The following is a 26,672-nucleotide window of genomic DNA, read 5'->3' on the forward strand; positions in this document are numbered from 1 at the left end:
GGCTGGTTTCTAACAGTGACAGTCGACTACTACTGCCTGGTGGTACAGTGTTCATCAATACTACCGTATATCACAGCAGCAAATGTGTAATTCACAAAGCAAACCTGCCAGCATCAGAAAGAAGTGCCTTAAGTCATGTGCTCGTTGTCTTGCAAACCACTCACCGTTGTAGACCTCATGCCCGCCCACATTATGGACCCACTGCAGCATATGACCTCTATCTGAACTCTCCCCTACTCGCGCAAATTAGAAGATTCACCCCTCAGCTAGCTGAGAAATTATTCACATGTTCTCCAACAAGCACCAGCCACCCCCTGCTATCAATAATGACTCATGAATCTGTTTATTCTAAAGTTAAAAGATTCTGCTCAAGGACAAACCGGGAGATAGGTTTGGCAAGAAAGGTGAGTTTAGAAAACAGTCTCTCCTAAAAGCTGGTGATTTGGTGATGTCACGGTCTTTATCAGATCTGCTGTCCTGGGCTCGCTTTATATTACTCCCACACAACTCCTTCACATATGTTTTTCTTTCTTTTGCAGCAAAATGAAAAATAAAATAATAGAATCACAAACATTACATTCCGCGCTCACATAGCAAGTCCTGTACCATTTACCACACACTGCTACAAGCTCTGCCTCAAAGATTCCCATAGAGGGTTGTTTACTGACTCAAAGGCCTCTCTATGAATCCTAGTAAATGGCAAGGGGGCACATATATAATACTGGGAATGTGCAGGGGCGGTTAAAGGATTTTTCACACCCAAGGCCCATTTAAATTATGCCACCGAGTCAGATGGCAATAGGGCAGTCTGTTATGCTTCTTGGTACACTCTGGTGCCGCCTAGCTCCTTTGGGATTGCGGCAGACATGATTCTGCTGACAATTATTTTTCTGTGGGACCTCTAGAGTGTGGCCCTGAAATAAAATACTTTATGTTTTGCGTTGTATACGGCATACCAGTATTGCTGTTTCATAGTGGCTACAAAAACAGAGGTTAGAATAATTCAAAGATACAGTGTTGCAGGTTGCACACACTTCTCTGTCGTGACACAATTCACCTATTTACTTCCTCGCATTACCGTGCAAGGTCTAACAAAATGATTCCTGTAATCCAGGCAGGTTTCTGACAAACATCTAAACTGTATAGTAAGAGATTTTCCACCATTTTAACATCATAATGCAGGAATTAATTATATTCCGTTTTAAGTGCCTGAATTGTGAGCTGCATGTGCTAGAATAGTCCACTTTTGGTGCCATTTTTGGACCAGTTATTGATGATTTTTCTAAGTACTCAGAATGCAAATATCATTGCAGGAAAAGTCAGGAAATAAAGTTAAAAGCAAACAGAGGTACATTTTAATACTGCATTTTATTTTCCGGTGGACCAGTATTTTAACTTCCTTTTGGATTAAGTGAGTATACTTTAGAGTGAGAGTTCACGTCTTCAGTATTAAGTTCTGAAGATGCTGAGCCATGGACGTCAATTAGAAATAGTCGAGGTAGCAACTCCTACCTCTCTCATTTGGAACATCCTACGCTGGCACTGCTCTTGCTGTCTCTGGTCGAAGGGATCATGGAGGGAACAGACAGTAAACTGTGCTCAGAGGCCTGTTTACCTTCTATGATTTTCTCCGCTTGACCTTCCCTTTGCCCCGCTGAAGGAAATAGAATGTTAATAAGGCATTAAGGGCGGGGGCCAACCGCATGATGTCATTGGAGGTCAAACAGTGCTGCTAGGCCTGGTGTTTTGGAAATCGATGTCCAAGTGCTGACCAATAGCCCACCACGCTTGCCGGCCCTTTCGCCAAAGCTCCTTATCAACTGAAAGGTTTTTACCAGCAGAACTTCATTCTATCTTTAGGGTAGTCCTAGGCAGGTGTACTTGTTTTGCCTGCAGAAGATAAGAGTAGACCCACTCACAGCCCTGCCTGCAGCAGCCATCAGAAACTTCCATTTTTCCACTAGATTTGTAATGATGGCAGTCATGAGGTTTGAAAGCAGCAGCCAGAACGCTCATTACTACATCATGTGGATACAAAGTTCAACATAGGGCCCCCTTCCGGGTCAACTGGAAGCTAATGGCATTAAGGTTTTAGTGGATTACTGATGAAAATACAATAGCTAGTAGACCGGCAATATCCAAATTCTACTTTTGAGACTAAAATGGAAGTAGGTGACATTTTCAGCACAGAGATACAGATAGAACTTTAACATAGAAGAAGATATGGCTACGAGAGCCGAATATCCACTTGAGTTTGTGGCATGAAGATTGTGGTTTAAAATGGTGAACTTTTCAGAACTGTATTGGGCTTCACAACTATGATATCACATTGCTTAAAGGAGTATGCCTTGAAGCTCGGAACAGGCAGTCATGAACAAGTCCACCTCACACACATCTGAAGGGACATTTAACCAAGTAGGAAATATAAAGTTGGAATCTGGAGCTGAGGCCTCATTTCCTGTTGTCAATCTGTTGGCCAGAGAATATATATTCAGGACTAGTGTTTTATGTATTTGTTATATAGCAGAGACAAAAGTGACCATCACTAGGAAACTGAAGTCACTGGACTGCTTTTAAAGAATGGAAGAGACGTGTGGCTGCCTTTTCCTTCTACTTCTAAAGCCCAAATAATTAGCTTGGTGCAACAAAAATGTAAGCTCATTGCCACACTGCTAACCTTTTCCCACCCCACATTTACAATAAGGTGAGCCTATGCCATAAATTGGAAAATATAGAACTAACTGGCTGCAACGACACTCACCAACACATGAGTCCACTAGCTGGCTTACACATGCAAATATCTGCCATCGGGCATTGGCGGGCATACATACTGAACAAGAAAACAGATAAGGGAGCTCGTAATGCCCTCTGGCCTCATCCTTCAAACCCACAACTCGGACCTCAACCTTAAAACCCAAAACTTAGTAAGTCAGATACATTTCCTACCTGAGACTCACCTCTTCACCCCACTGATTTCTCGTAGACACTGCATATGACACCATCCTGCGAGAAAACCTCTGGACCATTTAGAAGGTCATCCACAGCCTACCAATGTGCTGCAATTCCATGTAAATGGCAGATTACTTGCTCTATAAATGACACATAAAAATAGCATGATGAAAAACAGTAGAACATATAAACTCTATCTCGCCGGAGAAGGTACCCTATTCTCTGAACTTTTCAGGCTCATTAAACCACTTGTTAACAGCAGTCACGGCCAGTCACGGCCGGCATGTCTCGCAGGTAGGGGAGGGGCGGGGGATCGCACGGGGAGGGAGGTCACGCTTGGGGTGGGGGATAATTTAATAATTTAAAAAAAATTAATCTTACCTTTCCGCTGGCCGGGTCCAGCGTTTTCTCTGCTCTCCTGCCCCTGGCAGGAACAGGAAGCAGAGGCAGGCAGCCAGGCTCCTTTCCCTCAGCCAATCACGGTGCTGCAGTGCAGCGCAGAGATTGGTCGGTATGCCTCCCAGCCAGGGGCCTATGGGGAGGCCATTCTCTCCATGCAGGCGCAGAGTGCATATGACTGGTATCGACGGCCCCAGGCGGGTGACCAAATAGTCTTTGTGAACCCGGGAGTGGGTACACCACTCCTCTCCTGCCTGCTCCCAGAGCAGCCCCGCTCGCAACCAAACATAACATGGTAATAACTGAAAGTTATTACCATTTTATGTTTCTGCTTCTTGTCCTGCAAGAAAGTAGTGGTGCGATGCTCCTCTGCCTAGTGGAGGAGCCACCCCTGGTTAAGAGGTTCTCAAAGTGAAGGCAGCTGTTGCCCACCAGGGCTTGTTTGTGGATCCAACTTCATAAGGGCCGGACTGGGAACTGAAACTGGCCTTGGCAAACTACTCGGCCGGCCCCCCTGGGGAGATTGTGGGGGTGTGGCCGAGCTGGTTGCCAGGGCCAGTTTCGGCTGATTTCGTTACAGGGGGCCGAAATTGTCGGCCCCTGGTAACAAAAACGGACCTCTATGGGCCCAAAACCAGCCCCCACCCTGGCGGCCCACTGGGAAAACACCCGTTGCCCGCTACGGCCAGTCCGGCCCTGAACTTCATCATCATGAAGATAAGATAACACGCAAATGACTTCCAAGTTCAGAGATTTCTTTAAAAGGCACCTCCACCACATGCCTTGTTGTCTGACAATTGGTTCTTTCATTCTCCTACTTACCTCAGTCTCATTCTTCTGCCTGTGTATATTCCAGGCAACATTCCGTTCTTTCATGTGCTTGTGATCTCCTCATATACAATCAAAGCTGCGGGCACGGCAGGTGCAGTAGGAACATGCATAACACACACACACACACACTCTCTCTCTCTCTTAAAAGTTTCGTAGATCTAATGTAGTTATAGTTCTTAAAAACACTCCACACAGCACATCACCCACTTTTGAATGCATTACTTTCAGTGGGCAGTCAAGGTTACCTGTCTTCTATGTTACCCTCTGCAGTCATATTAGCTTGTTTTCTTCTGCGGCTGTTGACGCTTGTCATCACCGTCAGCTTGACATCTTCTACACTACCATGGGGTTATTCCAGGTAAAAGACATTTCTTGCTGCTTTTTAGATCTGTGTAAGAATATTAGATGACTGCCCTGCTTTTCAGCCAGATTTAATATTCCACAACAAAAATCCATGTCCCTAATATCAATTATCGTAGGCTATAATTTTCTGCGCGTGTGTTTTTGGGAACTTTTTCATATGCATTAAAGAAATTAATGATGAAAACCATGCTAAATTCCTCTCTACGGGCATTTTTATTTTGCTTGAAGAACAGCGTGGCATTGCTCATTCCCTTTGAGGCTTAGAGGTCAGTGGTGATTTTCTTTCTCTGAGGTAAACCAAGCGTTCTTTGATGTTTCGTGGATTTTGCCCATTCGTTATGATAGCATCAAGTAATAATTATGTGCAGATCTCTGTAAATTTATTTGACTGAGTATTGGCCAGTGTAGTGCATTGGTGCTTATAGCCATCCTGTTTGCTCTTCAGTAATTAAGTATTAACTATACAGTAGGTCTATTAGTCTACAATGTGGACTGACATTGCGGACCAGCCAAGTGTGATTTAAAAGTACATTTAAGGTAGGGAGTTCATGAGACCAATTCCAGTATCGTCGAAAATTGGCTCAATGAAGGATCTAGCAGAAGGTTGGGCAAGCTCCTAGCGGCTTCACAAGACTGAAGGCTGGAGAAGAAGCGTGCAATGTCATGTATTTCATTGACGTCTACTCAATAATAATTTTTGTCGCACAGACATAAAAGTACATTGAGTCCCAGAAACAAAAAGGGACAAAAAAAATGTGGCCAAAAACATACCTTTACTTGATAAGTTAACAACTGGCTCGGTAGATGGCTTTCGCGGCAAAGTCTGCTTGTACGGCTGTACAAATCCAAATGTAGCCCAACATAACAACATCAGCTAATCAACTAATTGCTGGATCCATTGGCTGGCGCAGTTAAAATAAGTTTAGTGACATGTGTAATTACTCAGGTGAAAGTATCAGGCATCTGTTCGCACAGGTAGTGCGTGGCGCGTCTACGGTGTATGTAAATCAGAGGTGCTGCATGAGGCAACGACGCTGTTATATTCTAACACCTGTTCCCGGTGATTTTCACAAGTCGTTCACCTCTTAATAAAAGGTAGACTGAAAAATAACACTGAATAACCTTATTTTGCATCGTGCTGTTGAAATCACATCTGAATTATTCAAAGATGTATTAACCCCTATATTGCCTACCTGGACTGACAGCTATCATTCACTTCAATGCAGTGAAAGAGTCTTTCGTTTTTGTATCTCTCCCGGCAAACTTTTTCTTTGCATCTTGTAGATAATTTGCCACTCCGACCACTCTCAAAAAATGATGGGGCAAAAGCGTGTTTTGATTGATCCCAATTTGGTGCCCTCTTCTCATCAATTTTGGTCTCTTGGTTGAAGAAAGAGCTTTTGATGTCGGTTGTGATAGACCTCTTTGTTTCTGACTACCTCACAAAAGAACAACTGTCCAAAGTGCTATTGCTTATAGTACAATTGGATTGGTAGTTTTAGTGTTTGGCAGCGGGTGTTCCATGAGTAGGAAGTAGTAGGGATTTTGTAAAGCGTAGCAAAAATGCTGAAGCATATTGAAGCTCGCCCAGTTCACATTTGATTAATGGCGGCAGAAGAGAGGTTCGAAGAGTACTCCCTACAATCACACAATTTGTCCCTTTAATGAGGCAAGTCTTAGGGTTCACCCCCAAACCCAGAAACGCATGCCAAAACCCCATGAACAGTACCAGTTTTACTTCCATTACACATAAAGAGCATGTGCACCGCCGACTAAGCAGTCGACCAGAAGTTGAAGTAAAAAATATAACAGAAAAGATAGGGAGAACTAAGTGAAAGGCGTGATTGCATGAGTTAAAGTAATTCATAGATCCTAGGGAGCTAACTGTTTTCTCTGCCAAATTCTGCTTTGTATCCGCAGACAAAACATACGCCTCTGAGGCTCTTGCACAGGGTCTGTTGACAGCCATATGACACAACATTCCGTGCAGAGGGTGAATGATCTGGTTCTAGGGATGTGAGTTCTTTCAGCTTTTGTAGTAAAACCTAAATTAGTAACTCGTATCAGAAATGCTGGGGGAGCAGTGGCTATGAGAAGCTAGAGGTGGGATCAGGAACAAAGCAGGATGTGCTGGTCAAATGTTGTGTTTGCAAACCTTGTCTCACAGTCATTGAAGGTACGTTATGTCGTTAGCATTTGTATAGCAAGCCGTTTGCCCTTAGCATGGCTTTGTAGGTCGCACAGCTGTGCATCGGCATGTGGGTTTGTGGTTTCTGCTATATAGCAGAGTATGACTCTTGTTCTGATAACATATTGTGCCTTTTAGTCTGGTCCATCTTTCTTTGGGTGGCATGTTCAGAGCTTTTGGTTTGGGATTTTGGTGTCATAAAGTTGGGTAGTTTAAGGAAGGAAAAGTTTGGGAACTGAAACAAACACACTTGGTAGAATCAAATGTCACGAAGGAAACCTCCCTAGGCAATTGTGACCCTCGTGTGATGCAAAACAATTGAAATGCTCCAGGAGTTTCCCATCTGGATTACCTCCAGCAAAGTTTGATAGCTCACCAATGTCATGTCAAAATCAACAGGTGACAAACTCTGAATCCCGGTGAGTTCAGTTATGCTTCCCCCACCCATGCACATCTGTACGCACCAGCCAAATGGAAAAGTCTATACATAAAAAACAAGCGATACAGCCTGGTGAGCCAACTTCTTCAGTCAGTCTCTTGGGCACATGGAACTTTCAAGTACATACGTAAAACTGTAGGTATGTTTTTCCAAATTGGATTTCAACAGTATGCAGTCTAATGTTCAGGTGGCAGTGGGTTTACCGTAGTTTAAAGAAAAACAAGTTAGTAATTCTGAAATGCGCTTTGCATGGAAGGGGCAGTGAGTCCTAGGTAGCAGTGTAGCATGCATCTGACAGATAGCCCATGAGAGCTTATCAGTAGTCCCCACCGGTGTAGGTAGCGGCTTAGTGGCAGGCATCCTTTGTGTCAGTTGGCGCTCAGTGGGGCGGATAAGCAAAAGAGAATGAAAATGGGCCTATTGTGGAGTCCATAATCCACTGGCATGGTCCCAACGCTCTTTGGGATAGCAATTGCATAAGTAATCTAATATTTTTCAACTTTATGTCAGTTTCATACATTAATGCATTACAGTGAAGAGCTTGAGTACTAATTAAAGCTGTCAAGTGTCTGCCTGCCAGAGCTACAGTCACAAACCGTCCATGCGGCGAAATAAAAATGATAAAATCCAGTTTAAGACCAAGAAAAAGTTGAAATGGGCTCGCAAATGCACTTAATCTGTTTTTAACTTTATTTTGGGGTGCAGGCTGATTTGCAGATTGACCCTTTCTGCCATTCATTTTCTTAGGGGATGTCTTGAATCCCAAACCGTGTAGTGCTTTGCCAATGTTGTTTACTCCTTTTATATTCCTTGTTTTGTAAGAAGAACGCAGAGCTTAATAAAATGTGGATCCCTGTCGAAAAGTAAGGAAGAGAGAAGGACGAGAAAGAAAGGAAAACATTGACAAAGGAAGAAAGCAGCGAGGTGACAAACCCGCAAGAGAGAGAGGAAGTGAAGGATAGTGGAAGAAGGCCGGAGGTAGAATCAAGACTGGGCAGCCTTGGCATCAAATATCCCTGGCATTCGTAGTGCTAGAAAGGAGTTGGGCCCTGCATTTCATTTATTATAAATTAAGCACAGGTGTGTCTGATTCCCTAATCAAATAAAGTACTGAAAAATGAGGGATAAACCACAAACAGAGCCAGTTTCTGTCCACAAGAATACAAACATTGGCACACATATGGCACGCGTCGTGCACATAAGCCTTTCTCGGAAATGCGGTAAAAATGCCCGTTTCTACTGATGGGGGACTTGGCGAGGGAAGCAAACCGATGGATTAGTATGCTCCTCGGTGGTTTTAATAGAGTCTCTCGCTATGCACGAGTTTGCCAGAAGTGAACGAAACATGTTTTCGGATATTTATGGGCAGCCCAAACACAGAGAACGCCAAGACAGGAGACGCGTTTGCAATCGTAGGCTGTGTCTGTGCTTAGCATGCAAATTAAAAGGTACGTCCAGTCATCAATTAAGCATTCCACCTATGTGTAAAAAACATCAGCAGTGAGCTCACAGTTTTTCAAGGAAAATAGCACAGTCTGCATAGTTCTTCCTCCCACAGCAGCATGGTTTGGTGGCTTCGTGGACTAATGCGTCCCGTCTAGTATGCTGCGTTAGACTTCATGGTCACAGGTTCAAATCCCGGTGTGTCCTCTCAGCCCTTCATCTTTCTGAGGTCGATAAAATGAGTACCTATGAGTTGGGAAGCAATCAACATCTGTTAATCAGCACCATGATACACTTGGGTGAGCGTGTGCTTCACAAATACACGTTGTGTGTTATATTGTGTGAAAGGACGAATATGACGATTTTTTGAGTTGCTGAGCTTCAGGTTTGGGGTGGAACAAAGGCCCCTGTAACCCCCACAGTGCGGGGGGGGGGGGGTGGCGGGCTTACCCACTATGGATGTGAGTGTGAAGGGCCCCCTCACGTTTTGTTACGCTACTGCTTCAGGTGGTCCCTGTGCATCATGATGTGCATTAGCTAAATCCAGCTTGGTTGATTGGTGTTTTTCTTCTGCTGTGACATGCCCATTCTAGACAATAACAAGCACTGGCAAAGCCAATATGTCTTGCCTTGGCAAGTGTGCAATGGTATTTATTATTTTATTAATGGGCACATATATGCACTAGGCTTTAATAGTTGATAAGCAATAAAAGGTAACAGTTTCGCCCTCTGAAGGCGGGGTGCATGTTTCAAAATGAACAAATAAAACAAAATATCAATTTCCAAAACTAATAAAAGAAAACCCTGAAATGATAGAAAAATAGAAAGCAAAGATTGGCCGACCAGCACTGACGCTGAAGTGGACTATGTTTTAGGCTTATACAGACGTACGCAAGCAAAATGCCATCACTTATAGTGGGGAGCCAATGGCTGAAGTGGGATGACCCATTACCCCATGCTGTATGCTGTGTAGGCAGAAGCAAAATGTGACTGGCACTTAAACTAGCAGTTGGATGAAGAGGGCTGACCCAAAGCCTCTGTATTTATTTATATATGTATTTGTATATTGAACGTTAAACAAGCCGTCTCTTCAAATAGTTCAAGAAGCAACAGATATGCTTCGGCATCAAAAGTATTTTCATTCAAAATATGCAAAGACACACAATTCAATTTTAAGTTAAGGCGCATTTAGCACTAGTAAGGATAGCATTACAAGCGCATAAGTAAATATTGCTAAAATTGTGCAAAATGAGTCATAGATCGCACAGGTATACTTTTTCTTGTATTTGTTTTGCATTCTGGCAAGGCAGACCAAGACTCATATTTTCGAGATTTACAAGTAGATAATAAATATGTTGGGAGATGATAATACTTTTTTTGAAGTGTGATGAGACAAAGGGGCATATTTAGAATGAAACTATCGTAGCACGGCATTAAGCCAAGATTGCTGACGCCACTCTCTGACAGTTTCCAAACATATAGATGCGCCGTACAGCACAACCCTGTGTTTCCCCTAGCGTTGGCGCTAAAAAAACTGTCTAATGCCAATGCAGGCATCCTTGCACCAGAGTGCAAGGGTGCCTGCGTTGTGGGGAATGATTGTTCATGTGCAGGAAGGTATCCCTTCCTGCACATAAACAATCAGTAATGGCGATTTGTAACTTCTATGCGTGCTGCTTTATGCAGCAGACAGAGAAGTTGCAACTTGTAATTTTTTTATGATTGTTTATGTGCAGAAAGGGACACCTTCCTGCACTTAAAAATCACTAGTGGCGATTTGCTGTTTCTATGTGTGCTGCAGAATGCAGCACACTTAGAAACAGCAAAAACAAGGAGAAATTTATAATTTTTGCCAGGTTAAGACCAGGTTTTTCTTGGTCTTATTCTTGGCGCTGACTCATATTTACACCATCCTTGTAAATCGGGGGCAGCATCAAAAAGCCAAAGGCGTTGATGCGGAATGCCCACGGCAACACCCATTGCCCGCCTTTTTCATGCTAAGTGTTCCCTGAATGGGGGCATTAAGCCACGTTGAGTGGCTTAACGCCTTCTTATAAATAAGGCAAAGGGCTTATCGCCAACAGAACGTCACGAAGAGTGACATTCTGGTGGCGATTAGCTCTTGTAAATATGCCCCAAAGTGTGGTGTGATCTGTTGAATGTGAACTATTTGCTAGTTATCTGTAAAATCAGCTTGCACAGGTTTTCAATCACCTTTGGTGGCATACAGTACTTTACAAAACATCATTTATTGGCTAACAAATCTATATAGCACCAATGTACCACAACGACAGTGCTGTGCTTCAGATAGACCACTGACGCACAGGTAGCACTAGACCAATACAAGGCAGAGAGATAGCATTTGATAATCTGCATAGAAAAGGTTCTGTTCTGAACAACGATCAGAAAGGAACCTGGAGTCTTCAATCTGTCAAGTGAGTTAAAAATGAATAGGCCACTGGGACATTCAGACGACGAGAAGATTTGGAATTAGGTTTGAATAAAAATTGGTGATTTGACATAACATGGGGATATCAGTATCACACATTCTATACTTCAAAGGGTGCTATTTAGGAAATACGCACAGTGTATGAATTTTTGTCTAAGGCACATTGTGATCTGAAGCTCCAGTGAGCCTAAGGGTTACACTTAACATTGTGAACTGGTGCATTACTTGAAGGGGGTGAGAAGGAAGAGACATTTTCAATATTTCCTAAAATGGAACAATATTGGGACAGTCCTCCTGGATATAGGAATGTTGTTCCAGATCCTGGGTGCAAAATGGAAAAGGCCTCCTACGTTGTTTTTCTCCTTTTTTTTGCTTCCTTGTCAGCAACCTGATGGTGTCCTGGCTGTGACATTGCTGATGTCCTGGCTGTGACGTTGCCGAGAACCACCAGAGATGGTGAGCTTGTCTGCAAGATAAGAGGTCGGAATGGCTTTGTAAATGATGGTGCTTCTTCTGAAGTTGGTGCAGGCTGCCAAGGGGAGCCAATGGGGATCCATTGGAATGGAGGTGATGTGATCATATTGCCTCAGGTCCTGTATCAGACAATAGTTGGATGGTCTTAAGGATTGCCAGTGTGGATTGCCTGGGAGGACATACAGCAAGATGTTTGCCACCATGCACATATAAAAGAAAGAGGGCTTGAACAGCAGTTCTGAAATTGCTTTCTGGAAGAAACAGTTTCACTTTCTTTGGAAGAGAGAGCTGGTGCCATTTTGTTTTTGTTTTTCGACAAACTGTTTCTTGAGGGTGCTGTTGGTGTCCAGGGTGCATTTAAGTGCCTTAGCATTCAGTGAAATTTACAAGTTTGATGTCATTAAGTTTCATGTCATTGAGCCAGATTTGTACTGTTTCTTTTTTTTTTCTTGGCATATAGGAGAAATTCTGTCTTGGTGGGTTTACACTTCAGGTAGTCACTAGATAGATGGGTTTGGATGATGGGCAGACAAGGTTTGAGGCATTGGATGTCTGACTTTTGATTTTTTTCCTCTGGTCTTTGATCTCTTTCTGTTAGAAATGTTGAAGACATTGGCTTGTTTGTATGTATGTTCTCTGATAGGTCTTTATCTTTCCATAGGAAAGCAGCATACCAAAAGCAATGTTCCTACTTTGACAGATTGCGGGCTGTGATTAAAAGCATGTTTGACAAGTGCAGCAAAAATGCATAATGCATTAGAAACATCTTGCTTGATCCTTTCTCATTTGCTATTTCCTAGGCTGAAGATTCATTTTTTCTGTTAAAAGGTAATGTAAGTGCAAAATCCACAGCGAAAACTACACTTTATTTACTACATTGCATTTTTTTCAGCGGATCTTTAAATAGGGCTGGGCATTTGTTTTCATTCTGCAGTAAGCTGCAGCGGATCTCAGAAAAGTTTTGCTACCAGCTTCCTCCTGCCAAGGATGAAACATAAGACAAAATGTAGCTGGTAATCTTGCAGCAAATCACAAACTGCTTCATTACGAAGTGGTTTGTGTGGTTCGTGTGATTCCTCCTGGTCTACGTTTTGCCAGGAATAAGCACATGAAATGCTAAATATTCATCAGTTTCTCTAATTCGTCTGTGGAGTGTATTTGAGTAGTTAGGGTGCCTGATTCACAAACTCGAGTTTGTAGTATGTTTTGTAGTACTACAAAATGTAATTCACAGACTACGTGCTTGGTTTTATGGCTCTGCTCTCCCTATACATATGTCTGCGGAGTTCGCTCCCCTGATCAGGGAGTCTCGCAGAGCGGAAACCTCCACCCACATAAGTGTAGGGAGTGGGGGTCATAAAACTCCACAAGTAGTTTGGGAATACCTAAAAGTGGTAAACTTACACAGAAGTGTAAGTTTACCCTTGTGAATCAGACCCTTCATGTTCAATTGTCCTCCACAAGTGCATTAACCAAAAAGTGGATTTCACCCATTTCGTAACATTCTCACTAATTCGTGCTCTTGACAGCAGCTGAGAGTGCATCAAGGTGGCTTTAAATCTGGTCTCTAAAGTATGCTGCGAAGACCATGACAGTGTCCATCTTCAAATCCTCTTTTGGGGACTTGAGAGCCGGTGTTTTGAATACTGCTTTCTGGATTCCCCAACATCTCTATTCTCATTTCCCTGGTGGGCAACTGCGAAAAACAGAATATATAAGTGTTTTCTGAAGAACCCCCTGAAGATGTTACATGCTGTTAAGACTACGTTTGTTATATAAGCTTGTGCTGCAATAGTATGTTCTGAATTCAATATTTCCTTCTGCTTCAAGCAACACACAACGGAAGGCTGTGGTCATGCTGAAAATATGGAAGTACTCATGACCTTTGTTTTTAGCAGGCCTTCACCAGGGAAGGACAGCCAAGTTAAATTTCTTACATTTGATCCCATTTGGTCTGACTATGCAATGTCTATCTCTGTTGGCAGCAAAGTGCTTTATTTCTCGGATTTTATATTGAATAGTAATTCCTCTATATCTTAGCACCCTACTTAAACGCCCACAACATGAAATAAATATCCGCAAATCCGTTTCCGAGTTGTTTTTTAAGAAGAACTGTTAAAAGTCTACAATATAAAATGTGTCCAGAAATGCAACAAAGCAGCAGTACTTCTAAGTATGCTGGCAGTACTTTGCCCATTAAAAGAAAAAATTCTGGAATCCGGTCCCCCTTTTTCATTATCACTTGATGCCGATAATTCTTTCGCTCTGTCAACTTGATGACGTTACAGTGCTGAGAGACTATGGGTTGCTTTTGACGAGGGCTGACACTGTAGCATACCCTATCAGTGATTGACTGATACGGATGTGGGTTTATTGTGGGTTGGCAGGCAGGCAGGCAAGCAACAATAACAACAAATGATGAATTAATCAGATTTTGCTCGATCTGGTTTGAGCGTTACCGGTGGTGCAGTGACGACAGTGTTTTGACTTTCCCCAGAGTCTGGATCCTGGCTGGCACTGGGAGACATCGCATGGCTTATGCTGCGATAAGGCTAGAGCAAAAATTCGATTTAGATTCACTGTACATTCCATTTCCTTCTGATGTGCCAATCAGCGTAGTCTACTCATGCAGGGGATTTTTATTTATTGATAAATGGCTTTTCTAGAGTTAGGATTTTTATTATGGCAGTAGGTGTAGTGGCACCTAGGCCAAGGGATGGCAGGGCCTTGCTGTACATTAGTTATGGCTGCCTACTACTACCTAACCAGTGGCTGGGGGCTTATTTTCTTTGCTTGCTTTAGAGTCCACGATACCCTGTCAACATATATACATCACACTTAAACCTAATGAGTATGAGTATGAGTATTGCATTTCTAAAGCGCAACTGCCACTCCGGGAGGAGCATCCTGTCACTAAGCAGAAAAAATGAATGTGGTAGTATGACCTTAGTCTAACTTGATCAGTCTTGCGGGAGCAAGGTGAGTCAGAGAATAAGGGAGTAGTACAAGGCATCAGGGAGGCTATAAAGCCAGGTCTAGAGCTGCCGATTAAAGATCCTTCCTGAGGCCATGAATCTTAACTCCCTGGGAAGCTGGTTCCAGGCCCTTTTGCCCAGGACTGTAAAAGATTTTCCTCCTAGGGTTTTTAGTCTGTGCTTGTAAGGTTTGAGCAGGTTGGCTTGTGAGGACCTGAGAGGGTGTGTCGTCCTATGGAGGGTGGGGAAGGGGGGGATTCTAGATATTAAGTATTTAGCTCCTAGTCCTCTGAAGGCTCTGAAGATAAGAAAGAGGATTTTAAAAAGGACCCTTTTATGGACTGGCAGCCAATTAAGTATTTTCAGAGCTGCTAATACTGAGGAGCGATGAGGGAGTTTTAATACTAGTCTGGTTGCCGCGTTTTGAACCAACTGAAGTTTCTGTAAGATTTGTTTAAAGGAGCCTGCATATAGACTATTACAATACTCCAGCCTAGAGGTGACCAAGGCCAATGCTACACTTTTTCTGGCCGATAGTGGAAGGTATTCAAATAATTTTTTCAAAGCTTTTATGAGATGGAAATAAGTTCAAGCTACTGCTATAGCCTGTGGGGGATAAGGCAGAAGGGTGTCAAAATTTTACACCTAGATTCTTCAGGAACCTGATCAGAGGAGGTGGTTGAGGGGTTACATTAGGCCACCATAAGACCAGACCGAAGTCATTTGAATTTCCAAAAAGCATTATTTCAGTTTTGTCCGTGTTGCACTTTAGATGGTTGGTGTGCATCCAGTGAATGACGTGGGTTAAGCAGTTCTTAAAATTGATCTCGGGGTTATCAGTGTCTAATGACAGTAGGGTACTTCATCAGAGAATACGAAGCGAAGAAACTGCAATAGAAATGGGATTCCTAGGAATTACCTTTGTTTTTTTAATAGAAAAAGAGGATTACCACAAGGATGCTATTCAATGGGGAGAGAGCTTTGGACACTGTCCTACAGGAAGTCTGTCTTAGTTTCACATTTGGTATGTCTCTGGGTGTTGAGACAGAGAGATCCTTTAGTGGTTAGTAGTATGGATTCTCCAGTCAGGAACAGAATCTCGTAGAGGTGACTGATTTAAGTGGGTCGCCTTGTCAGTTTTGCAGCATATTTTGTGTTGGAGACAAACATGGTGAGGCAGCAGATGGAGAGATGAGGTTGGAGGTGCTGTCCTATTGTCCTTGTGTGAAAGATCAGTCCTGCTGGCAAGTGAAGGATGGCTTTGAGTGGAGCTAGCACTCACGTGGGGAGTTCAAGCGAAAGTTAATTCACTCTGTAAGCGAAAGATAACTAGGGATTGGTTCATCAACGTAAAAGCAGTAGCCTGAAGTGAAGGTTTTAAAATCTGAAACAGATGAAATTGGTGTGATACTGTTTTGGCTGAGTTTGCAATGTGCTTTTGAAGCATAAGTTTGGACTCCAACATGAATTACAGAGATTTAATTTATTCTCAATTTTCCTAGGAGGGATCATAAGGCAAGAAACTCCATGTAGTTAACCTATATCAATCTAATAACAATAGGTAGTAGCTAGAAACTGACTTTAGCCATACTCTACAAGCAGCACGAGCAGTGCACACAGCAGGCAGTTAGTTGATACACATTGATTCGAACAAACACTAACTCTGGATTCATCGTTCGTCATGGTTGAAACCTGCCAGTTTTGTGAAATTTGTTTTGCGTCTGTTTAGACATGTAAAGTAGATAATTTAATTGGTCTAAAGTTCACATGCCTGCTGATGAGTCATTTTAGAATCCCTGCATGAAGAGGGATCACTAATGTAATCCCACAGAGCATCTCTGGAAAGAACGACCCCCTGGGCCAAACCCGTTGATGGAAACAACCCCCTTCCCCTGCACTTGAATTTTTTGGGGCCCGTAGTGGAGTGGTTCCCTAGGGAGAAGACATAATTTACCTCCATTGAAATTGAAGGTATATTCTTGTGATGAACTAAAATCTCCACCTAGCAATACTGATCATTTGTACATAGCGACATCTGTTGCCTCGGCAAACTGTTCATACCTGATTCGGTTGCTGCAAACTCGCAACACTCCGGTGCTTGGTGTACCATATGCTGCCCTTATTGTCTGAGCAGGATTCTGACATAATTCTTTAAGGAAGCCTGCGGAGAAACTTTGCAGTTCTATAGTATTGTAAAACAACATAACACTGAGCTCGCAAAGAAATGTATGAAATAAAGTTAGTTTTCTAGTTTAGTTTTTAAATCTAGTGTGCATACACACACATGCAAGAATTGCTATTGGGAAAATTCATCAAACTCTCCCTTAGTAGGCTTGTTTATGCCACTTTTGATCAACATACATGATTTTTAATTAATTCTTATGTTTTGTTCATTACTTCTGTAGCACTTTCTGTCCCCCTAGCTGATCACATGAGTCCTCAACACCAGGGAAGATCTTGGGAAGGGGGGTTTATGGAAGGAGTGAGGGGCAATAAGGACATAAACAGTTCTCTGTTTTTTAAAGATTTCTTTGCTTAGAACCCCAAGTCATACAAACCCGTTGTAAGATATGTGGCTTCTGGTTGGCTAGAGCTTACATCTAAGTCAGGCAGAACTCACCACTCTAGTCAGGGTAAGTCAGATACACAACCTAAAGTATCCTGTGCTCACCCTCTGGCAGTTTGGCCCAGAGCAGTCAGGCTAAATTTAAGAGGCAGTGTTTAAAGTATTTGTGCAAAACTTAGTACAGTAAAACAGTGCAAACACCACACAAAAAGACCCACATCAGGTTCGGAAAATATAGCATGTTTTAGTAAATAAGGAAGACCAAAACGACCAAAAAACTAATCTAATAAGCAAATCACGAGATATGTGGGCTGTACAGGTCTGACTTACTGGTACACCACTTCACTTATGCCAGCACATTGAGAAGATTTTTCAAATAAACAAAGAATGTCCTATAGTGCCACAAGTTGTTAGGTGATTATTGCTGGACAACAAAGAGGTGCAAACACTTGTGGTGTGCACAAGGGAGACAAGTCTGTCGTACAAGGTTCTTCGGGTCGGGGCTTTGCAGTCGACTCCATTAATAGCCGTAGACCACAGTTCCATGAGCGAGGCTGGCCTTACTGAGGGTGTTTGCAAGATGCGGCCGTGAGATGCCCCTAGCTGCGATGGCCAGAAGGAAGGGGGCCGCAGTGAGGGAGGCTTCCGCAGTGGGGTGCCTCAACACAGCAACGCACCTCCAGATGGGCACTCGGGGGGCAGGGAGACGGTATCAGTTTCTGTAGGGTAGTTTCCTGGGTTTCTCCCAGCAATGAGTCCACTCTGAAGCGGCTTACAGTTCCGCAGGGCCCCAAACATGGATCAGCGACCTTGCTGCAAGGGCAGTGCTTGTGGGATGGAAATGCGAACAGGGTTGGCATTGCGGGAGGCTGAGAGCACAGCTCCCGTGAATTTGCACGCCAAGACAACACATTCTATAGCGTGAGTGCAATAATTACTAAAGGTGTGTAGGAAAGCCCAATTCACACCGGTTAGGTTGCAGGGAGTGCTCGGGCTGAACACTGAGAAATATTTTGTGGCCCTGAGACTTCTAACAGGAGGCAAGCTGAACAAGCCCTCGGAGTTCCTGGGGTAACTAGAGGTAGAGGGCTGAATCCTCCATCCCTCAGTGCAGAGGTAGCAAGCCGCAGGCCAACACAGCAGAGCCCAGTGCAAAGTCGCAGTCCCTCCTGGCAATACAGCAATCAGCTTGCAGCAGGCGAACACAGCAGAGCAGTGGCAAAGTGGTAGTCCCTTCTGGCAGCGTTGCCTCCCTTAGTTTCAGAGTCTCCTCAGGAACCCAGAATAAACTGCAAACATGGGGTCAGAGCCCTGTACTTATACTCTAAAATGTCTTTGATGTAGCGGTGACTTTACCAGAAACTTTAGAAGTGCACAACACCACCTTTGAACCCCATCCATGGCTCCAGACATTAGTGGGTGGTAAATCAGCCCTTTACTGTTTTTCTTGCATTCACATGAATCAGAGATCATGAATATGGGAGTAGCTCTGTAGCTATTCTACCTAGTACAGAATACACCAGTAGCTGCCCCCTCTCCAAGGGAAAATTAGCAAGGTGCTCCGTGGGCTTCTGCAGTATTCATCAGCCCATTCCCAGGTTTTCATCACTCTCCAAGGTATTACATCCAGAGCTCTTACATCCCTGTCCAACCATTAGGGACCTCAGTATGTACTAAAGCAACTACACTGAGATTATGCAGTAGGCGCTCAGACAAGGACTAACTAGGAAGTGAGCAAGCGCTGACCTAAAGTTTCTAAGCAGGTCACACTGCAAATGTCAGTTTAACTCGAAGGGTGAGTAAGATGGTTGTAAAAAAGAACTCCTACTGCAGTCAATATTTTCAGCAACTTGAAATGTTAAAGAAACTTAGGGAGTTATTTTGCATGTGTCTAGGTGTTTTGAAATTTTAATGAGGGTGTCAGTTTGCCTCTCAACATTAACAGAGATTGTCCTGTAGTGTGCACGAGGTGCAAGCTTCCACTGTGAACCATCGGGTTAAACAGTTAGAATGGCAAGAATTCGACTGCAGTCACGGCTGAGTTACGCTTCTATCTTTCCAAATGTATTCCGTCATAACATGTTATGTACAGTGTTTAGCCTTGGCATATGTGTGGTACAAAGCGCTACATGAAGACAAATCATTAACATAATCCTTTGGTGTTTTATAGTAAATTACATATTCGACATGTCAAAATAATCATAACAACTCACAAAAATGTGTGGCTGAACATTGAGGTTAAAGTTGAACAAGAATAATTCAGAGGTGGGAAATTGAGATTGCATCACCACATCAGCTTATATTTTTCTTCACAATAAAAATGCATGCTCAAGTAATGCTAGACGAGGATTGTACAAATGAACATCGACTCCCAGAATACGACTCCCAAAATATCCTGGAACGATATTATTGTAATATTTAGGTTTGCAAGGGAAAGTATTTGTGACTGTTAAGTACAATATTATTGAGGATAGAATATCGAAGGAGAAAATGTCTAATGGTAAGTGCATATAGGGAAGTATGGATTTACTGTTTCTAATTTCGCATTTATGTACATTAAAGACATATATAAAGTGTAGGTACATATATGTGGGAGTATAGAAACTCTAGGCTTAGCTTTTGATATGTATTTTTCGATATGTTGTCCGCAGTTTGTTCCATTTTTGTTCTAGGGGTCAGTGTTCAGGGTGCACTCCGCAGAGGAGCAGATGCAGTGCTTAATTTGAGCCGGTGGTTTCCATTGCTCTGCACTGGCACCTATTTGTCAACACCGGCGCTATGGCAGTCTGCAACATGGTGGGGTTGTTAGACTAATGTAGAGATGAGCACAACAACAGTTATTTATTCATTCATTACACATTCAAAATGACTAATACCTATCGCCCAAACCATTCTTATAACTTTGGGGACCTGGACTAGCCCAAATTTTACCCTTGTAGGAGTGCGATGGGTAGTAGTTGTATTGGTTATGTCACTGCCAGCGCTAGCAGAGGATATGATTTGTGCAAGCTGCAGTGGCCTCATGGCGAGGGCCCTGGCACTCATGTCTTTACAAGTCAAGCACTGAGTATATGGTGGTGTGCAGAGTCCGTTGGGGTACATTGTAAGTGATGGGAAAGTCCATGAACTGGTCTCTGTGGAACTGTCTGTTTCCTAACATGCAGCTCTTGACTGAGGCCTTCTCCATTCTGTCTGCAGCACACGGATGCAGTCCATGACCTCCTGCTGGATGTCATCACCTGGGTCGGTATCCTGCTCTCGCTCGTTTGCCTTCTCATTTGCATATTCACGTTCTGCTTCTTCCGAGGACTCCAGAGCGACCGCAACACCATCCACAAAAACCTCTGCATCAGCCTCTTTGTGGCAGAGCTTCTTTTCCTCATTGGCATCAACAGGACCGACCAGCCTGTAAGAACTTTACAATTATTATTAAGTACATAGCGAATTAAACAAAAACATGCATTGTCATTGTTTTAACTTACACTATTTGCAATTGTTGTTGTGACCTGCTCGTATTTGCATACCAAGACAACAAATTTATATACATAGAACTTTGCACAGAATATTTGTTTTTGTGACACATGGACATTGATTTTGAAAGACAGCTGAGCGCAGGCGAAAGAAAAATCCATTTTGTTCAGAATATCACATAACCTTCACAGACGCTTCCGGGCCTCGGTTTCGATTGCCTCAGAGTTAGATGATAATTATCACACCCATAAAATGCCGGCATCCTGGGAATGGGAATTTACCGGGGGCCATATATGTCAACACTGCAAATTATGTTGTGCAGAATAGGTATAGCAAGTGTATTGTGGTGCATTATGCACCAAAAGCTGCATGTCCCAGTCTTTACTGTACCTTTCCCCTTCTTGAATTTCGTCAGGTTTGACCTAACAAAGTGTGTTAGTGCAAAAATCTGAAAGTTCCGTCTTTATGGCACCATGTAACAACCTGGCCCTATTATGTAAAGGGCGTACTTTCCCTGTTTGCACCTGACTCACCTTAAAACATGTTTGCCGGGCACAAACAGGGAAAATGCGCCCTATTACATGGAATGCGCTGCCCCCCAGGACAGCCGTGAAGTTGCGCTGTGTGGGCAGCGCATTCATGTGAAGAACGGAGCAGCTGCTTTGAAGCCGCTCCGTGTTTCACAGTGCAGGCCGCAACCCACCTGCGCTTTTAAGGGGGATTAGAGATCCCCTTTCATGCGGGTGCACTGAATAGCTGCACACGAGGGCAAGTGGAGATGTCTGGGGTGGTCCATGGGACCCCCTTCACTTCTCCCAGAGGGCTGCCATCAGGGGGCACACTGACATTGTGCCAACTTTTAGGTGGAGTCAGAGCCGGACTGGCCATAATGGGCACCAGGCATTTCCCCGGTAGGCCGTTGGGGTAAGGGCCGGTTTTGGGCCCCTGGGGGGCCGTTTTTGTTGCCGGGGGTCGGCAATATCGGCCAAGGTATCAAAATCGGCCAAAACCGGCTCTCGCAAACTACTTGGCTGCACCCCCCCCACACCCCAGGGGGTGCAGCTGAGCAGTTTGCCAGGGCCGGTTTCTGTTCCCAGTCCGGCCCTGGGTGGGGTACTGTTAGTGTGCGTCCTGACAGCTTCTTTGCCTCTGCATCTATAAAACAGTGCTGGTGCAGAGGCAAAGAGATACCCTCATTTGCATGGGGCCAGGCCCCATGCAAATGAGGGAACTCCCTCTGAAGATAGCGCTGGGGCTTTATGCGCACCAGCGCTATTGGTATTACAGAAGGGGATGCACAAGCGTCTGCGGCCCCACCAAAGTGCCCAGAGGCACACAAAGTGGGCGCAAATGCCCGTTGCGTCTCCGGGGCTTTTCTATAATACGGCCATGGGTGTGAAAAACGTCACTCCACTTGCACTTGTAAATAGACCTATGCACAGAGATCACAAATTAAAGAAACATTTGTAATCAAATCCTAAGTCACCATTGTTTTAAACTTCTTGTTGCGTCAGTGCCTTTAATGACCCCCCACTTCACATATTTTCAGATGAATTTGTGTCTTAAACTGTATGGTTTGCAAACTGATTTGAGAAAGTGATGGATGGCAAATCAGCGGTTCGGCCATAGTTTTAAACATTCCAGAACAGTGGCTTTATCAAAGTCCTGATTCTATTAATTGTTTAAATTTTCTGTTGCCTGGCTGTTATTTTCTAAAAAAAATGTTCCTAACCTTTACCATGGTCATAAAACCACTTCCTCCACATCAAAGCAGTGTAAAAAGTTTAGTCAATACTTGGTTTTGAGGTGAATCTACCTCCACTCATTTCGCCAGGTTTATGCTTGTCATTCAAGGGATTATATGTATTGATATTTAAATAGTGCAAACACAGACAGACAGGACGCAATGGAGCTCTGCGTGTAAATGGGGGTTGGAGAAGATTCGAAACTATGAACGCCAAGGGGGGAGGTGTTTAAATAATTGCATAACACATCCTTCACATACTTTAGTGGAATTGACCCACACTACAATTTGAGGCAAAGAAAAAAAGAAGTCGTTTGTCCACAATCACCTGAATTGTGGTCCAAGTAAACCAGCTGCGATTACAACCCAAGCCTCCTAGTTCCATCAATTCTGTGCAACCCGCGCAGAGGCTCAGACTTTTAAGCTGAATGTGGGAAAAATGTTTGCAAGTTCATGACACATTTATGACTTAGCGCACCAGCCTCCACTTTAATGGACCGCAATAAATCAGTGTTATTTCCACAAACAATACGTCTATTTTTTTTTCTGTTAGATTGCTTGTGCTGTGTTCGCTGCTCTGCTGCATTTTTTCTTCCTGGCGGCCTTCACCTGGATGTTCCTTGAGGGGGTGCAGCTATACATCATGCTTGTGGAGGTCTTCGAGAGTGAGCACTCCCGAAGGAAATATTTCTACCTGGTTGGCTACGGCATGCCCGCACTCATCGTCTCCGTGTCCGCAGCAGTAGACTACAGGAGCTATGGAACGGATAAAGTGTGAGTACGGGGATTTCTTAAGGCCTTTTAGGGCTGCTTTTTAATTCTTCAAATACTGGGCGTTCTTTGTTGGAAACCGGAGGGCCATACTTAGAAAAGGCTATTGCTGCCTTGTTTACATTTGCAACCAGGTTAGGCAGGAAGCCGCTAGCAAATGCGCGCATTTGGTTTGTTATGGGGCAGGTATTTGGGGGTATTCAAATGTAGACACACTCCAGAAAATGGTAAATGTTCCTGAAAAGAAAGCTTGCCGCCCTTTTGAGTTGTGCCAACTATATATTTGTCTCGCTGAATTGGGCATGCCATATTTAGAGGATCAGATCTATTTCGTTCCTCCCTTATTATGGCATGCCGCCTTGTGAATTCACCCTGGAATTCAGCCTTATAATGACAATGTGACCCATGGGCATCGCAGATTTTTATTGACTAGATTTCGTCTCAATTTAACACACACATTGGTAGCTTTTAAAAATAAAAATAACACCTTTACTTACTTACCAAGTTGGCCTTGTGATGAGTTTTCAGAGCAAAGCACTGTACGCGCGGTATTTTGTCTGATTTTTAGGCGATACCTAGGAAATGTTTCGTCATTCTGCTACTGAAACTTTTAAATGTTATGGAGTGGAAACCTGCAATTCCGTATTTACAACAATTAGACCCCATCATTTGCTTCTCTGTTGTAAATGTTCTATGAAAAGTAACTAACATACAAAGAGGTTTCCTAGAGACATACTGGCACATGCATCAAAAATCTCATTTGCGATTGCTTATTAGCGAAAAATAAGGATTCGCTAATAAGGAATCGCAAATGCCTATGCATGTTGGAATCCCTAAAAAAAGAGATCCCTAAAACATTCCTTAATTGCGACTTTCAAATTGCGAGTCGGAATTAAGGAATTCCTACCCATTCATTCCTACTGGCCTAGAGGCCCAAGGGAATCAATAGAAATTAGGTAGTCGCATATTGCGCATGTAATTTCAAGGGTGCAAGGGTGCCAAAAGGACACCCTGTTGCACCCCTGAAATTGATATGTGGGTGTGTAACCTGGAGCTTTTTCAAAGTTTTCGCTAATTACCATCAGGCATAATTTTCCGGTAATTAGTTGCCCCTAATAGCGAAATCTTTAGTGTAAATGGCATCTAGCATTGCATTCAAGGAATCGCAGTTTGCGATTCCTTAAATGCAATCGCAATTTGCGATTTTTGCATTTGGGATGATGCATCTCAAATGCAAAAATACAGTCGCAAAGGGGCAGATTCAGAGAATCTGCTCGTTTGCGACCGTTTTTTTCCTTGATGCAAGTGCCCATAGTTCTTTGTTAGGAGGGAGCTTTATGACCTTGTATTAGGTTGTAGCAATATGGACTCCATGTGTTAACTGTTTTGTACATATGTGGATCTTAAGAACTGTAATATGTTTTTAATACATATACATCCATATGTTTGGTAACTTTCTTTCTTCTTTGTTCTCTTGTCTTTTATCGTGCTGTAATGTACCAAATAAAGTAATTGACTGACTGATTTCTTAACGCAAATCACACGTGTCAATCTCCCTGAAATTGAAACTCCATGCAAAACGGTAATGACAGCAGAATAGTGATTCACAGCAGATTTTTCTCTAGCGGAGCTCATTAATCTTCTTTTTTTGATTAAAAATGGAAGGACACTCAGCGTGCCGGCACTTAACTTCTTCCCATCCCCCTTTGTCAGGTAGACGTAGCACTCATGCAGAACAAAAGCGTGTTTCGCGTCGAATAGCTTCTTGCTTGTTTTATGTCCATCCAAAGGGGTAAATCCCTGTTCCCTTTTTCCTTAGCTCAACTCAGCCAAAGTGCAGCGGCGGCCAGCACAGGTAAGCACAGTGAGGCGTGGTGGGATGGGGGAGGGGAAGTAGACAGAAGACGGAATAGGTATGATTCAATAAATAAATTATAGCTATTCCGTCATCTGTCAACTTCCCCCCCAGCTGCGCCTCACCCCGCCCACTGCGCTTACCTGTGCCGGCTGCCGTTGCCAAAGTGCGGCAAATCACCTCCCCACAGTTGGGATAATGCCCTTGAATTTAAAGTGGGCACACGGTTAAGCTGTGCAGCTGCTTAGTTAGGCATGTGCTCGGTGCAGGTAGCACAGTTCTAAGTGGATGATGCCAAGACATTGATGGCATTCAATTCACGTTTTGTTCATTTTATGCTTTGGTGTGGTAATGTAGTCTTATTGACATCAGCACTATCAGTTGTATTCTTATAGCTGATCTTTGAAAAGTTTTTAAAAATTAGTCTCATTTGTGGATGGTTTCTTGTTCTTGCTGTCTAACGCGTGGGTTTTGCAGAACAGCTACCTCGGATTTGACTCGAGAAAGCACCAAGCTAAAATTAACTCTGTAGTTAAATGTCTAAACTAACAAGATGATAATTGGGAAATTAATTCACATGTTGGTTGATTGCTACTGTCATTAAAGGCCTTTGATTTCTATATTAATAGTTATTTGTATTATTTTTGGGGCATGGGCATTTCTCATTTTCTTTGTTTCACAGTGCGGTTGAGCACTGCTGTGTTGAAAGGGTTCTTCTGCAACTGAAGTCATGCACTAAAGCATCATTTAAGCCTATGTTGGCAGCTGACTCAATGCATCAGTGAGATAGTTGTGTTTTCATGGGTGCAGCTTGTCCCATAAGCATTTCTCAGATACGTCTCTTGTTTTTTTTTAATACTCTTGAAATGAAGAGATGACAGTAGATAAAGATGTGGAAGATAATGGGAACTCAATCAAGGCACAAGATAAGATCCGGATTTCTAATGAAATAGCAGTGTTTTGGGTTTGTTTGAGCGAGATGTGATTGCCGCCCTTGACAGTTAGAATAGCGTACACAAAGTCTCTCATCTTGAAAATTACTCATTGTGAACAAGCTCAGAAAAGTGTTCAGTTCATCAAACACAGTTATTTGCGGTCGCTTTATTTGTCCTTCTGGTACGTCCCTCAGAGTGACTGAAGGCCATGAAATGATTGGTCGACCAATTCACATCTCCAGAGTTCTGCCAATTGCATTGTTTCCATTGCGTTGCATTATCTGAAAGTGATTTTCGAATGGCTAGAAATGTCTACTTTCCATTCGGTACCTCAGACTATGGTTATTTTTTGAAAAAGAATATGCATATCTCGACACTATTGAGAGCCTTCTGTAGACTTACTCCTATTCATAATGAATGGGAAAGGCACAATCCGGCCAACATTTAAGAGCGGCGTCGGAGTTCTTTTGATGTGTACTTCTCTCTTATCAAACCTCTCGCTCCAATTTTACTGGGAGTCGTGAATAGGCTACCCATTCATGTTTTCTACAATGCTCTGAAAAGAGATTTTAGAAGCTGTATAAATGCAAACAACTTGGGAGGGGACACGAAGGAAAAGGGGCAGTGAATTGTAGGGTTACCAGCATTAGCACTTTTTTATGCTGGCACTTTTCAGCAAAGTAATCATCCTGAATGAGTTTCCAGTTGATAAATCAATATTATTTGGCATGTGGTCAAATGGAGCTTAAGGAACCATTTGTTGGAAGAATAGAAACTGATCACAAGCAGAGCAACCCTGTCCAGATTTCTACCTAATCTA

The 26,672-nt window shown here is 43.2% G+C and overlaps 1 protein-coding gene across 9 annotated transcripts in view; it reads left to right on the top strand.

The window, feature by feature from the left end:
* ADGRL3 (adhesion G protein-coupled receptor L3) overlaps positions 1 to 26,672 on the top strand; it is a 1,231,414-nt gene that overhangs the window by 1,066,497 nt on the left and 138,245 nt on the right. For all 9 annotated transcript variants that reach the window (XM_085641132.1, XM_085641126.1, XM_085641127.1 and 6 more), the window contains 2 exons: positions 20,275 to 20,484; positions 22,845 to 23,065. In XM_085641132.1, the coding sequence (XP_085497258.1) occupies positions 20,275 to 20,484; positions 22,845 to 23,065 (431 nt within the window). The remainder of the gene's footprint in view (positions 1 to 20,274; positions 20,485 to 22,844; positions 23,066 to 26,672) is intronic.

Source organism: Triturus cristatus, chromosome 2_2 (assembly GCF_964204655.1).
Source record: "Triturus cristatus chromosome 2_2, aTriCri1.1, whole genome shotgun sequence".
Lineage (NCBI taxonomy): Eukaryota > Metazoa > Chordata > Amphibia > Caudata > Salamandridae > Triturus > Triturus cristatus.